Source organism: Hemitrygon akajei, chromosome 8, assembly GCF_048418815.1.
Source record: "Hemitrygon akajei chromosome 8, sHemAka1.3, whole genome shotgun sequence".
In the NCBI taxonomy this organism is placed as follows: domain Eukaryota; kingdom Metazoa; phylum Chordata; class Chondrichthyes; order Myliobatiformes; family Dasyatidae; genus Hemitrygon; species Hemitrygon akajei.
The window spans coordinates 18,890,781-18,906,685 of NC_133131.1; the positions used below are offsets into that span (position 1 = coordinate 18,890,781).

A 15,905-nucleotide genomic window follows, 5' to 3' on the forward strand; every position below is an offset into this window, starting at 1 on the left:
ATTTTGTGAGTGGTGCTTTGAATTTCCAGTATCGGCAGACTTTCTTCTGTTTATTATCCAGCAATATTTTTTTCATCACGTGTTCAATGTCATTGCATGCTTTTGATGTAAAAGTGCAGCACCCACAGCAACAGCTTCCATTTGAAAGTATCTTAAATATAGTAAAATGTACCAAGACACATCACAAACAGAAATTGACACCCAGTCGCATAGGGGTATTAAAGCATTGGCCAAAGGCTTGGAACATCTTGAAGAAGCAAAGAGAGTTTAAAGATTTCAAAGTTCACAATTAATTTATTATCTAAGTGCGTATACTTTATACAACCTTAAGATTCGTCTTCCCACAGGCAACAACAAAACAAAGAAACCCAATAGAAAACTTGTAACCTTTTTTTTAAACCAATCAATGGCATAGCTTCCATTTTTATCATTCTGGAATTAACAAGAGGTAAGAATCCATGGATTACCAAGAAGTTTACATGTCCGGTGGAGATTAGAAATAGAATTTAGAAACCCTTGGTAGGAATTTGAAAAAGAATGAGAATTTTAATTTAAGCTTCTGCACACTTTTGTTGATACATATGAATCCTGAACAAATTGAAATATAAGCAAAAAAGTGGATTAGAGAAAATGTACTTTTATTCTCTCCTAACTCCAACTTTTTCCATCTTGTCTTTAGAGTTGATCTTTTAAACGACTGTCCCAATATCAATATCTCTATCTGCCCTTATCTTTCTTACAAGTTTGTTTTGTTTGCATAGAACCACAACCCCCACCCCCCTAAGCACACAAACTGATCATTTGGTCTGTGTCTATCTGTTGGTCTCTGTCAATGTTTGTACTCAATTCCCATCTTACCCTGTAGGTTTTGTTACTGAAGAAAATGCTGGACACTGTGCGTGGACTGTTTCCACGCTCACCAGTATACTGAACTAGTGCTTTGTGGTCATTTGCTGAATGCGCACTCTGTATGAATTTCATAGCAGTAAATCTATAGAGAAATTGGTGAAATTTATTTCCAGTTTAAGCATATTGGCGTATTTTCACAGTGACAAGTACCAAAATGGTATGGACTGTATTGTGTTTTAAGATGAACCTTAAATCTCAGTACTAAATAGAAATTTAGAAAAGGAAATTGATCTGTGTTGGATTTTACCTTCTGGCATACACTCTTCAGGGCTACAAGTACCTAGATGTTTATTGAGGGCTTTGTGGCATACATCACTGTATCCTAAAAAAGGAAGCATATAGAAGGAATGTTTTAAAAACTGATTGTTAATCATGAAGGCTCTGTATAGTTTAAAGAGATTTCTGGAGTCAGAAGTATTGTTTGGTGTACAGATATTGAAGTTTGAAGAATATTGTAGTTCTTAGTTTAAGATTTATTTCATACTAATTGGAATCCAAGAGTGTTGTCTCAATTTAACATAAATTAAAATCCTTTCTTGTTGTCCCTTATGAAATGATGCTCAAATCAGTAATCATGGGAAATGGATTTTATTTTTGAAAAAGAACACCATCTTACCTTTTATTAGATAATTAAAAGCATGCACACATCCAAGGCCCATGACAATATCACAGCTATGCATTCAAATTCTGAAATACATTATTCAAATGATCTTTTTCTTAATTCTATATACACTCAGTGGCCATTTTATTAGCTACATGAGTGGAACTCTGTGTGGTTTTCTGCTTCGTAGCCCATGCACTTCAAAGTTCTATGTTCAAATATGTTCTTTTGTACAACACATGGTTATTCGAGTTACTGCTGCCTTCCTGTCAGCTTGAACCAGTCTGACTGCTCTCATTATTTTCACCCACAGAACTGCCACTCACTGGATTTTTTTTTTGGTTTCTTGAAACATTGTTGTAAGAACTCTAAAGACTGTTGTGCATGAAAACCCCTGGAGATCCGCAATTTCTGAGATACTTAAACCACTTTGTCAGACTCCAACAGTCATTACATGGTCCACGTCACTTAGATCACATCTCTTGCCCATTCTGATCTTTGGTCTGAACAGCAATTGAACCTCTTGAACATGTCTGCCTGCTTTTATGCATTGAGTTGCTGTCATGTGATTGGCTGATTAGATTTTGCATTAATGAGGAGGCGTACCTAATAAAGTGCCCACTGGGTGTAATTGTACAAACAAGTCAATAGAAGCTAATTCTTTCCAGTTGTTTTGGAGGCAAGAATGAAGAGTCAGGGTTAATATATTATTTGCAATAAATAAAATATTATTTGCAAACCTGAAACCTTAGGTTCTCATCCAGAGACAGTGCTTATGGTGTAATTTAGAGTGCAGAGTACATTGGATAAGACATAGGAGCAGAATTAGGCCATTCAGCCCATCTAGTCTGCTCCACTATTCCATCATGGCTGATCCCAGACCCCACTCAACCCTATACACCAGCCTTCTCACCATATCCTTTGATGCCTTGACCAATCAGGAAACGATCAACTTCGGCTTAAATATATGCACAGACTTGGCCTCCGCCACAGTTTGTGGCAAAGTGTTCCTCAAATTTACTACTCTCTGGCTAAAAAAATTCCTCCTTTCTTAAAGGGTCATCCTTCAATTTTGAGGCTGTGCCCTCTAATTTTAGATACCCCCACCACAGGAAACATCCTCTCTACACCCACCCTATCTAGCTCTTTTAACTTTCAGTAGGTTTCAATGAGATCACCCTGCATTCTTCTAAATTCCAGTAAGTACAGGCCAAAAGCTGTCAAATGCTCCTCATATGTTAACCCCCTTCCTTCCTGGAATCATCCTCTGGACTCTCTCCAATGACAACACATCCTTTCTGAGATACGGAGCCCAACATCGTATGTGATTTACTAATGTCTCCCTCAGCATTTTGCCACTTTCAAAAATATATGCATTTGTACACTTGCATCTGTCTGTAACTGTGTTCTTCAGAATAGTACCATTTAGATGGTATTACCTTTGCATCTTCTTTAACTTTTATCAATAATGTTTATCAAACACTGTTTATTAAATTTCCAAACTGCCGGCGTTTCTATAACTCCTCACTCTCTCACCCTTCCTCATTTGTTTAACATATCTCCGAGATTGAGTCAATGGAAATTGTGAACTTCGACTCCATATTACCAACTGCTAGATAATTAATTTGTGGACAAACAGCTTTGGTCCTAATACTAGAACCCGGAGGAACGCTACTGTTGTGTCATCCTCCAATTGGAGAAAACAACTCCTTACCATGACTGCTTTTGTCCTTGAGCCACTTATTTTTGTTCATGTTGCTATTGGCTCCTTTATCCTGAGAACCTCAATTTTGCTCTTCATCTTTCTGAAAATCCATTTAGATGGCATTGCCCATATTCCCATCATCATCCTTCTTTGTACCTAAGCCACTACCTTTACCCTTCCTTGGGAAACCATCATAAGGTCCTGTTAAGTATTTGAGCCCTACCCTCTGCATTTTTTGGCCTCTAAGGATACTTTCCACTTCCTACTTAATGCCTGTAAATGTTTTGTTTACGTTCCCTTTTATGGTTCTGCTCTCCATCCTTGATGTGGCTATTTTGTTTTTATTTTCCATGTCTCATTTGAGGTTAGTATATACAGTGCCTAAACAGTATTCACCTTCCATTCTGCCCCCCCCCCCCAGAAGTTTTCATGATTTATTGTTTTACAACATTGAATCGCAGTGGTTTTATATTTGGCTTTTTTGACACTGATCAATAGAAAAGATTCTTTCATGTCAAAGTGGAAACAAATTTCTACAAATAGGTCTAAATTTATTTCAATTATTAAATGCAAAATAATTGCATAATTACTTACTTCCTTCAAGTCAATATTAGTAGATGCACCTTTGGCAGCAATTACAGCCTTGAGTTTGTGTGGATAGTTCTGTCAGATTGCATGAGGATTGTGAGTGAACAGTCCTTTCCAAGTCCAGCCACAAGTTCTCAATTGGATTGAGGTCTGGATTCTGGCTTGGTCACTCCAGGACATTAACTTTGTTGTTTTTAAGCCGTTCCTCTGGAGCTTTGGCTTTTAGTTTGGGGTCATTGTCTTGTTGGAAAACAAATCTCCCAAGTAAACACAAAGTATACTGCAGATGCTGTGGTCAAATCAACACATACAAACACGCTGGATGAACTCAGCAGGTCGGGCAGCATCTGTTGAAATGGGCAGTCAACTTTTCGGGCCGAGACAGTTCTCTTGCAGACTGCAACGGGTTTTCCTCCAGGATTTCCCAGCATTTTAATTAATTCATTTTACCCTCTACCTTCACAAGCCTTCCAGGATGTGTTGGAGTGAAGCATCCCCACATCATGATGCAGTCACCACCATACTTCATGATAGGGTTTGGTGTGTTTTTGATGATGTGCGGTGTTTGGCTTAAGCCAAACATAGTGTTTAGTCTGATGGCGGAAAAGCTGACTTCAGAGTCTCCCACGTGCCTTCCGGCAAACTTTAGCCAATATTTCATGTGAATTTTTTTTTCCAACGGTGGCTTTCTCTTTGCCATCTCAGCCACTGAAGCTTGTAACTCCTCCAGAGTTGTCGTAGGTCTCTTGGTGGCCTTCCCTTCTTACATGGTCACTCAATTTTTTAGGATGGCGTGCTATAGGCAGATTTATAGCGGTACTGTATTATTTTCATTTCTTGATGATATTCAGTGACTTGGAAATTTTCTTGTATCCATCTTGTGACTTGTGATTTCCAATAACTTTTTGCAGAGTTTCTTAAAGTGGTCTTTTGTCTTCATGGTGTAAGTTTTGCCAGGATACTGACTCAGCAGCAATTGAACCTTCCAGATACAGGTGTATTTTTACTACAGTCAATTGAAACACCTTGACTGCACACAGTGATCGCCATTTAACTGATTTAATGACTTTAAAACCAATTGGCTGCACCAGTGATGATTTGGTGTGTCAAGGGGGTGAATTATTTTGCATTTTATATTTGTAACTGATATATAGATCACTTTGTAGAGATCTGTTTTTACATTTGACACGAGGGTCTTTTTCTGTTGCTCGTGTCAAAAAAGCCAGATTAAATCCACTGTGATTCAATGTTGTAAAACAATGAAACATGAAGACTTCCAAGAGGGTGGTGAATACTTTTATAGGCATTGCACATTGTGGAACTGATATATTATTCACCTTTGTCCGTAGCATGCATTTTTGTTTGTTTTATCATATTATTTAAATGTTTTGACTGAACTTGGGAGTTCTAACTCTAGTTTCCCTATCACTTACACTAATGTAAATGTGTATAGCTTGTATTTCAAATAGGACTTGAAAAGTCTCCCATTGTTTAATCTCAGTTTTACCTGTCGCTATCTGATTTCAGTTTGGTCTCCACTTCTTCCTTCCACATTCCTCGGTAGGTTGAAGGAAAGTTATTATGAACCCACCCTCACTTCCTTCATTGTTTAAATTGTTCAAAAAACTTCTCCTGAAGGGAACACAAGGCAGATACACAGATCAAGAAGTAAGAAGCATAAGCCACCTTTAGACAAAGACCATTAAGTATTGCGGGGTGTTAAATTCCTTTTGCATTTCAGCTTGCCTAGCTGAAAGAAGCTCAGTGCGCTCATTGGTGTGTTGAATCTGTCTTGTTATTGGCCTCGGTGGATTTCATCATGCTAATATTGAGAATGCACATTTAGAAATAAAAGTGGCATGTTTGCACATTTATTAAGTAGATGCAGAGACCAAATAAAGTCCAGGGTAGATGAAGATTAATTTTAGAGAATTCATAAGGTGAGCTGCTGTGGGAATACCCAGATTGCTGGTGCAAGTCACATGTATCAACGAAACAGACTGTGGATATTTTGATTTTCTGTCAGTTCAGCTTGGAAATTGTAGCAGACTAAGCAAGCTATTCTTAGCAATGATGTGTTTTTCTTTCTTTAGCATCGCCATGGCAACTAAAGAAAATGTGACATCACAACGAGGAATGCTGAAGACGATACAGAGCAAAGTGAACTCCTTGGCCAGTATCCTTTTCAAAAAGTGCTTTTATATCGCTCATAGTTTTCAGGCGAGAATAAATTGGAAGGTGAAATGTACTGAAGCAGGCTAATGGACTTGAACCATAGCTACATGAAAGACTGTACTCAGTCGTTTAGTGGAGCGTCTGAGAGGTGTGAACCCTTGAGTGGGATCCAAAAGGGGTGTTTTTAAACTTCATTAAATTACTTTGTGCAGCATTGCTGTGTTGGATCAAAACATTTGCATTTTTAATAGTGTTGGCGTAATTTTTCTTGAAGAATTAAAGGCAACATTTCAAGGCAGAATGCACAACATAGTTTTCAAACATCAAATTTTGGATGTCTGCTTAATTTATTTAGAAAACAAGTAGATTTGAATAAAAACTAACTAAAGGATATAATGAGCCATTGCTCCTGCTGTACAGTGTCTTTAATGAAGCAAAGATTTACTTTAGTAGATTCCCCCCCACCCCTGGCTCCCAAAGTAAGTATTTGGGTATCATCTGTAGTGAATAATTCACATATGCATTATCTCTTTAACATGGAAGTTAAATATAACTCTGTTATGAATGCTTTTAATTCTTGTTAGACAATCATGTTGAGGAATGGTTTAAATTGTAAAAAGGGTAAACTTTTAACTTTTGCAAGTATGCAGCAAACTTCAGATTCAGATTCATTTATTTATCACATGTACAGCGACACAAATAGTGAAATATTCATTTACATTAACAACCAACATAACCTATGGATGCATTAGAGGCAGCCCATAAGTGTCGCCATACATTCCGTGGCCAGCATAACATGCCCATTTTACATTCATGTATTGTCTTTAACATTAAAAACATACTGACACACAATGAAACCCATCGTGTCATATAGCACAGAAATCTAACATGCCCATGCACTAATTGTGTTTTCTAGCACTTGGCACATAGTATTCTCTGCCTTGGTGATTCAGATGTTCATTATTTTCACTATTGTTCACTATTTTGTATTTCTAATCAAGTCCACTCTTTAGCCTCCTTGTTCTCAAGGGAAACAGACCCATCCTATTCAATCTCTTTTCATAATTAAGGCCCTCTCTCCTTGGTAACATTCTGATGAGCCACTTCTCCTCCTCTCCAGAGAAATCACATCCTTCCAAAGGTATGACAACCAGAACTACACACTCCAGCTGTGGCCTAATCAAGGTTATTATAGTTATACCAGAAGCTCCCTACTTTTATATTCTGTACTCTCACTACCAAAGGAATATGTCCCAAATGCTGTCACTTATTGTATCTCACTGTGCTGCCACCTTCAGGAAAGTCAAGCTCCATCTCCTCGATATTCAACCGGACTCTTCTATTCATCGTGTTGCTTCAAGCTGTATTATTTCTCTTAAAGTGCATCACCTCACATTTATCATTGTTAAATTCCATTTTTCATTGGTAACCCTCTTGGCATTATTATACTTTTAATTTGTTAGGATTTTCTGTAATGTGTGCACTCTTTGACTTTGCAATTTGTTTAATGCATTCCCTGCAATTTGTGTGCTCCTGTTGGGACTTCTATAAAGAGAACTGAAAATTGAGATGTAAATCTTAGTTGGAAGATGTTAGTAGATCTGAAGCCAGTGTTGAATAACTGTACTGTGATAAATGCTTGAGATAGTTTGCCACCAGTTTATTGAACAAGTTTATGTCAAAGACGGTAGAGACAAGGCTGTTGCAGTTTAGCCATATTTGCATTGTGGTCATCAAATTCTGTAGCAAAACACATTTTAATTGTTATTCAACCTCTAACTATTTAATATTTTCTCAATTTCATTAGCAAATTTTTAATAGCTATGGAGTAATATTGGGCTCTATTAAACACAGCAGCCAACTTTTTTGCAGCTTGTTACAGTATTCCTTTCTGACAAGATCCTGCTGTTTGGAAGTAATAAGCCATTTTCATCAGCAGAATGCTAAGAATCAAATTCCTAATACTGTGAAATTACTTCAAAAGTAAGTACAAATGCCCATAAGAATTTACTTCCAGGCTGTTAGCAGTTAGACCATGTGGAAATATTGCTGTTGGTGCCTCTTAAAGAACAATAAACCCCTTGAACTGGAGTCATAGACCCATGCTGAGCAACTTGCCTAACTGAACTAGTTCCATTTGGCCCACGTGTCTCAAAACCTTTTCTACCCATGTATCTATATAAATGTCTTTTAAACGCTGTAATTGTCCCACTTCCTAGCAGCTCATTCCATATATGCACACCCTCTCTGTGAAAAACCTACCCTTCAGGTACCTTTTAAATCTTCCTTTACTGCTTAATTTAGCACTCCCCTACCCTAGCAAAAAAGTCTATGCTAATCATCTTATCTTATGCCCCTTATAAACACAAAGTGCACTGCAGATGCTGTGGTCAAATCAAGACGTACAAAAAAGCTGGATGAACTCAGCAGGTCGGGCAGCATCCGTCGAAAGAAGCAGTCAGCGTTTCGGGTCGAAACGTTAACCTTTAGTCCTGACGAAGGATTTCGACTCGAAACGCTGACTGCTTCTTTCGACGGATGCTGCCCGACCTGCTGAGTCCATCCAGCTTTTTTGTACGTCTTATGCCCCTCATGATTTTTTATAAATCTCTATAAGTCAGGTGACTTAAGGTTGTTATAACTGAGGATGGTAGTAGGGATAAGCACCCACTAACTATTAAATGCTCCTAATGACTTGCATCTCAGATAGCCTCTGACAATCAAGTCCAGCTCGTGGACTTCATGTGTGACTTAGCTACTAAGCCTGACTGAACCGTTTCTAATGACAGGAGAAGGGACAAAGGCAGGTTACTCGCACCTTAAAACCAGTCGCTACAGACGGATGACGTTCATCAGCTGTGATTGGCAGCTCAGAAAGGAGAAGGAAAGCTCTGATCTCAACCCTCCGCCGCCTTGTGGCTATACCCACTCTTGGGGAAGGGTTTGGGAGTAAACCCCAAGGGACCTCGAGGCCACTTGTGTCAAACAGTATCGATCTCTGCTGGTTCCTTTGATTTCATCAGCTGCATGAAGAGGGGAAGTCTGCTACATGGGCAATAGCTAGCTTTTCATTTCATACTTGCAAACTGACTTGCATATCACATAGACAGCTGGAATGCAAATTCTGTAGGAGGGACTCAAAATAAGGTCCAACCTTGGCTTCCTATGCAGCCTCTCCTTATAAAGGACTCCAATCCTGGTGATATCCTTGAAAACCCTTGCACCCTTTCTAGTTTAATTCTTCCTTCCTACTGCATAGCAGAGCGATCTGACAGCACACAGTACTCCAAATGTAGCCTTAACAATATCTTACAACATAATGTCCCAACTTCTTCCTTCAGTATCCTGACCAATAAAGGCATGAGTGCCAAATGTCACTGCCTTCAACTAAACTCCAGTTTTACTCTGTTGAATTTAATGGAGCCAATATGTTGACCCCATGGTTGTTTTTGAGAGAATTTAAATTGCTCTCCTTAGAGGTGTAGTCTAATATATAGATTTCAAAAGGTTCTTAACTTCATATTTTGGATTTCAAAACCAATTGTATTGGTTTTGTCTAAGCTCAGCAGTTTCTTCAGTAAGATCTATACTATGTACATAATTTGTACCATTCCATTGATCTACTGATTTCTCGAAATTTTATACCACTATATGATGCTTTAAGTAGCTTTTGTATGAATTGATTTGCCACTGGTTATTTGTAACAGCTAGAAGAAAGTTAGGAAACAAATATATAATAACTCAGGTGAAAATTGTAATAGTAATGTCCTGACAACTGAAACATATCTAGAGCATGCAGTTTGATGTTTGACATTTAACTTATTTGCATCAACAACAGATTGTATAATTTTTTAAGGCCATAAAAAGGGAAGAAATTATTTTATGGAAAAAAGCCTTCATGAAAGATGATTGTGCTATTAAAAGCAGATTCACACTTGCATTTGTTTGTAGAACAGAATAGTTTCAATAAAACCTGAGTACAGAGTCATGGCCATGTGGTTATCTATTGAACTTGTGAGTAAACCTGATCCATACTCTAAATTCAGTTGAAGTAGTTCTATATTTTAAAGAACTAGTATACTTTAGTGGGACCTGTGAGAATACTTGTAGTTCCAGTTAAGTTAAACAGGAAGGTCTTGGAAGTAAATTACTTTTCAATTCAACACCGTTCTATAAAATGAATAGCACGGCCTTAAAGATCTATTAGGTTAAATCTCTTTACAAGTTAACTCTTTTCAGTTTGGGTATAGTAGAGGAGTTGACCTCAGTATGTCAAAATGAAATGTTAAGTTACAATATGTGTAAGTCCCTTAAAAGCAAAAACAGATTATTGAGTTGTAGAAAAGTACAGCACAGAAGCAGGCCCTTTGGCCCATCTAGTCCATGCCAAACCATTTAAACTGCCTACTCCCATCAACCATAGCTCTCCATACCCCTACCATCCATGTACTTAGCCGAGCTTTTAATCGTTGAAATCAAGCTTGCATGCATCACTTTCACTGGCAGCTCATTCCACATTCTCACAGCCCTCTGAGTGAAAAAGTTTCTCCACATATTTCTCTTAAACTTTTCACCTTTCACATTTAACCCATGACCTCTAGTCATAGTCCCACCCAACCTCAGTGGAAAAAGCCTGTTTGCATTTACTCTATTTATACCCCTCATAATTTGGTATACCTCTATCAAATCTCCTCTCAACCTTCTACATTCCAAGGCATAAGCTACTCAGTTTTTCCTTATAACTCAGGTCCTCCAAACCCAGCAACTCTTTTCAATTCAAATCTGTTCTATAAAATGAATAGCACAGCCTTAAAGATCTATTAGGTTAAATCTCTTTAAAAGTTCACTCTTTTCAGTTTTGGTACAGTAGAGGAGTTGACCTCAGTATGTCAAAATGTAACTACTCTTTCAACCTTGTTTACATCTTTCCTGTAAGGTAGGTGCCAAAACTGAACACAGTACTCCAAATTAGGTTTCACCCAATATAGTGGGCAAAGAAGTACAAAAAAACTTGCTGAGTAGTTAAATAAATACTTTGTTTCTATTTGCACAAAGTCCAAATACCTGCCGGAAATGCTGTGGAAGAAATGAAACAGGTAGAATAAGGGAAATTAGTAGTAGTTATAAGAAAAATAATGCTGAAGAAGTTAATGGGGCTGAAAGTCAATTAGTCTTCAGGCCTGATAATCTGCATCTCAAAGGACTAAGTGAGGCATTCGTGGAAGTAGTGGAGGCATCAGTTGTTATTTTCAGTACTCTTTTGAATATTGATTGGTTCCTGCATATCAAGGAAGACCAAGATAACATACACTGTTTAAAAATGGAAGGAGAAAAGTGGAGCTACAGATTGGTTATCCAATATTTGTGGTGGGGCAAATGCTGGAGTCTGTATAAAGGATAGCATAACAGGATACTTGGGAAATATTAATAATTGCAGCATAGATTCATTAAAAGGAAATAGTGTTTAACAAACCTACTTGATTTTTGTTTGGATTTTACTAGTAGGCAGATTGAATACCAGTGGGTGCAGTGTGCTTGTATTTTCAGAAGATCATTGGTAAAGACCATGTTAAAGTTCAGTTTGCAAAAATTAAGGAACTGGGATTGGGGGAAATGCAGACATGCATTGAAGTTGTTTTCACAGACAGGAAACAGTGGGAATTAATGAGCTACACACACTAAATACTGGAGGAGCTCAGCAGGTCAGGCAGCTTCTATGGATGGGAATAAGCTGTTGACATTTCGGGTCGAGACCCTTCATTAGGACTAGAAAGAAAGGGGGCAGAAGCTAGAATAAGAAAGTGGGAGGGAATAGAGTACAACCTGGCAGGTTTCAATTTCTCAAGATTTTCAAGTTCTGTATGAGTGCAGGAAACAGCATCAATTCAGTTGTTATACAGGACGAAGAAGTGAGGGAGGTAGCTACTGAAACAAAGACTGTTCCATGTATCCCACAAAAAGATAAATAAGTCTTTACATTCAGTGGTGGGGTCATAATCCGTAAGGAAGTACGAAGTGACAGGAATTCTCTACCACAGAGTGCTGTAGAGACCAAGTCCTTGAATTTTATATTTTTTTTAAAAAGATTGATTGCGAATGAAGGATTATGAAGAGATGCTAACAATTTGGTAATGAGATGGAGGATTATCTCTAATCACAATGAATAACTGAGAAGGTTGAAAGGGCCAAATGACCTATTATTCCATCTCAGTTTCTGTGACTCAATTATCTTTATAAATTTAATTGGAAATAAGGTTTACTATTTGTTCTTTTGTACAAAGATCCGTATTGTCATTACATGTTTGCATCTGCATGTGAATCTTCTTGAAATTGAATGGCCATAAGTACTTAAAACATTCAGCCTCCTCCAAGAAGCACATTTCATCATAAAAGCACCCAACATCCATAGAATTTATATCTCCAAGGAATTTATATCTTCAGGAGAGAACTTTGGAGAAGATACTGTATTTCTTAAAACCTTGATGTCCAATGTAGTTGGATTGTTTTAATATATCAAAAATGACTTTGTTTCTTTAACAACAATTCCAGATCGATTTCCTGCCATTAACAGTTTGGTTCAAAGAATAAATTTGAGAAAACGTAGGGATACATTAATTTTGGGTGGTGTTATTGGCATTTGCACTATCTTATTGCTGCTGTATGCTTTTCACTGATGAAATATTGTAATTAGATGTTTCCACAGTTATAAAGCACTGGAGTGGCAGTGGGAGCATATGGACCTAACCTGCATATATTGATTAGATTGCTAGGTTGAATGGATCTTGGTTATCATGGAATGTTTTTAAGCAGCATTCCCATGGGCCACAGTTGTGTGATTTGGTTATGATCAAATGTAAATCCTTTGATTTTTGTTTAAGTAATTATGCTCTTGTAAAGTATATTTTTGAATTACAGCACGTTGATGTATACTTTAAAGACTCGTTAAATGTGCTATATTTGTGTTATCATTTTTCACCCAACTCCATTGTCTAGGAAGTAAGGTGCAGTTTCATTTATAATTATAGAGTCACACTTAAAAATAAACTACTTTGAAACTGTATCCAAAATATGTATTTTCAAGAGCACAGATAATCAATACTTCAAAATACTTCCGTGCAGAATGGTACTGCAACAAATTTTGTACCTATGTCACACGGTGACAAAACATGGATTTGTTCTTTTGATTTCCTCTTTTCCACTTTCTGCTCTTTGCTGTAAGAACTACAGAGACTGCTGGATCAAAACCCAGCTCCAAGTCAGTTTCATTGGAAAACAGCATTGGCCAAGACCTAGGACCAAAAGAAAAGTGAAGAAAGTCTGGAGCAAAGGAAATAAATTTATTTTCAAAAAATATATATTTTTTTTTCAAATGTATCTTCTGAGTTCTGCAGGATCTGGAAAAGCTTTTTTAAACCAGAAATTTCCAAATAACTGTTAGCTTAACACTGTTTGAGTGTCAGTGTCTAACCTTATAGTTAATATTTCAGGATGGCTTCCGATACACAGTTTATGCTAAGACATTGGTAACTAAGGTAATATATTTGAATAAACAGCTGAAGCCACTGGCCAGATAAACCTGATGCTCTCGATTTTCTTTCTTCGATTTAGTAGTTTAAATTAAAATCAGTTACCAAAGCTTAAATTTTATGAGAGAGAAACCAAAACGCCTTAGATTATCTTCACCAAGAAAATCATCATGTTGAATAGCTGTTATTTGTTTTCATTTTTTTCCCAATATTTTATCACAAAATTGTGATTTGTCCTCTGTGCTGTTTTAAAAATCACAGTACATTTATTCACAAACCACATAGCTGTGGCCTCCTGATTTACAGAGCATCTAACAAATAGTTGTCTCCTGTTAAAGAGAGAAACTGTGTTTGTTCCTCAGATTGAGGTAACCAATTGAAATGCAGTTTAGATTTCATGCAGGCACAAAACTCTATATTGGGAATATGAATCATTCCAATAGTGTCCAGAATGAAATGAACCTTTTTGTACATAGCACTGTCTATTGAATAAAGGCTACTACCTATTTACCATGGCATCTTTTATGAATTAACTCGACACTATAGCTACCATATGTTCAGCGACAGATTGGCTTCATTCAAATTAAAATTCTTCAATTGTATAGCTAGATTTTTTTGTTTCCTGCATTGTTGAGTTAATCCATATTAAAGGTTCTGTTTTGCCCAATAATAAAGAATACTGCTACTTTTTTAACCTTTTCAAAATTGGTGTCAAAGACATTCTTTTCCTCAGGCACTTCCTTTTCCTTTTCTGTCTGAATCCTTAATGCATTAAGTGCTTTGGAAATTTTGTTAATGTAGATTTTAATGATCTTGTAAAATAATTTTGTTTTCTGCTAATGTATTTTCTGCATTGTACAGAGAAGCTTTAACTGTATGTAATTTGTTAATAAATTAGAATTCTAAGTGATCCTACTGGATGGTATTTTGTCATATAATAGATCTTAAGATTATTATTAAAGATAACCAGAGTCTTTGCCATAGTTACATGCTTTAATAATTCATACTTTTCACAGAATTCATTGTTTTTATACAATGATATCAGATTTTAACTACAGTTGATCACTAGCAAATATTTTGCTTCAGTGTCAGTGTTGTACCCGAAATCAGTTTACGTATTTCTTTAATTATATACAGTACCAGAAGATTAATCTGAACACTAAGGTACGTTTAAATGCAGCCAAATTGGCAGCTTTGATAAACACTAGAGATTCTGCAGAGTAACCCACAATGTGCTGGAGGAACTCAGCAGGTCAGTCAGCATCTATGGAGAGGAATAAAGAGCCAACATTTTGGGCAGAGACACTTCATCAGGACTTTTCATCAAGCAGCTTTTCAGTGCCCTTAGGGCCATGAAAATATTTTGGAGTTAGACTTGATTTATACTGGCTCCATTCTTCTAGTTGAACCTACAGTATATAATCTTTTTTCAATGTATATTTATACTTCCTTCCTTTAAGCACTCTGTATTGTTAGCCAGTTAAATTAGTGGTTTAGCACATTCATAATGGATCATTTGAGCTTGTGATGGGTAACTGCAATTTTATGAAGATTTTCATCAATTAAAAAAAAATCTGACAGAGAAAGAATAATTCAAGTCAAATCTGTTATTTCTGGAGAGACGAGAGGTTTCAGGTGCTTGAATCCAGAGCAACACACAAAAAGCTGGAGGAATTCAGCAGATTTGTGACGTCTCTGGAGGGAAATAGGCAGTCAGTGTTTCAGGTTGAGACCCTTCATCTGAACTGAAAGATAGAGGTGAGATGGCCAGAATAAAGAGGTAAAGAGAAGGGTTAGAGCAAGAGCTGGTAGGCAAAAAAAGCAGATCCAGATAAAAGATGGGGGTAAGCTGAGAGGAAAGAGCTAGAATAGTCCCAGAAGCTGGGAATTTACCTGCTCCTGTGGCCATAGTAGGTTTCTAACTGTGCCTCACTTGCCCTTTAAAGGAGCGAGTTCTCAATCCCCAATGCTTGTTGAGTAAAATTACTTTCTCACCTCCCTTCTGGTTCCAATTAATATAAATCTATGCCCTCTACTCAGAAAATTGTTCTTCAGCTATGCTGTCTTGGCTTCACATCATTTTGTGCATCTCAATTAAATTTCTCCTGAATAGCCAATGTTCCAAAGAACAAGATGAAAGAGATGTGTTAGCACTGGAGAGGGTACCGGGATGACTTACAAACGTATTGGCAAGGCTGAAGAGTAGGCTTCATGAGGATTCGCTATCCTGAGAATCAATATCCCCTCTAAGGTGTGCGCGCACAGATGAATTTAAACTGTGCACAAAAGGTTGTCACCTTCTACTTCAATGGCATGTTAAGTGTATTTCACATTCGTAGACAAACACATTTCCTTTTTCGGTTTCTGATGGCGGACAGTGGTGGCAACGTGGAGTTTGTGA

The 15,905-nt window shown here is 37.3% G+C and overlaps 1 protein-coding gene across 2 annotated transcripts in view; it reads left to right on the forward strand.

The window, feature by feature from the left end:
• gosr1 (golgi SNAP receptor complex member 1) overlaps positions 1–14,414 on the forward strand; it is a 107,244-nt gene extending 92,830 nt beyond the window's left edge. For both annotated transcript variants that reach the window (XM_073053377.1, XM_073053379.1), the window contains exons 8-9: positions 5,897–5,979; positions 12,528–14,414. In XM_073053377.1, coding sequence (XP_072909478.1) covers positions 5,897–5,979; positions 12,528–12,652 — 208 coding nt within the window. In that variant the 3' untranslated portion in view covers positions 12,653–14,414. The remainder of the gene's footprint in view (positions 1–5,896; positions 5,980–12,527) is intronic.
• The last annotated feature ends 1,491 nt before the right edge of the window (positions 14,415–15,905 follow it).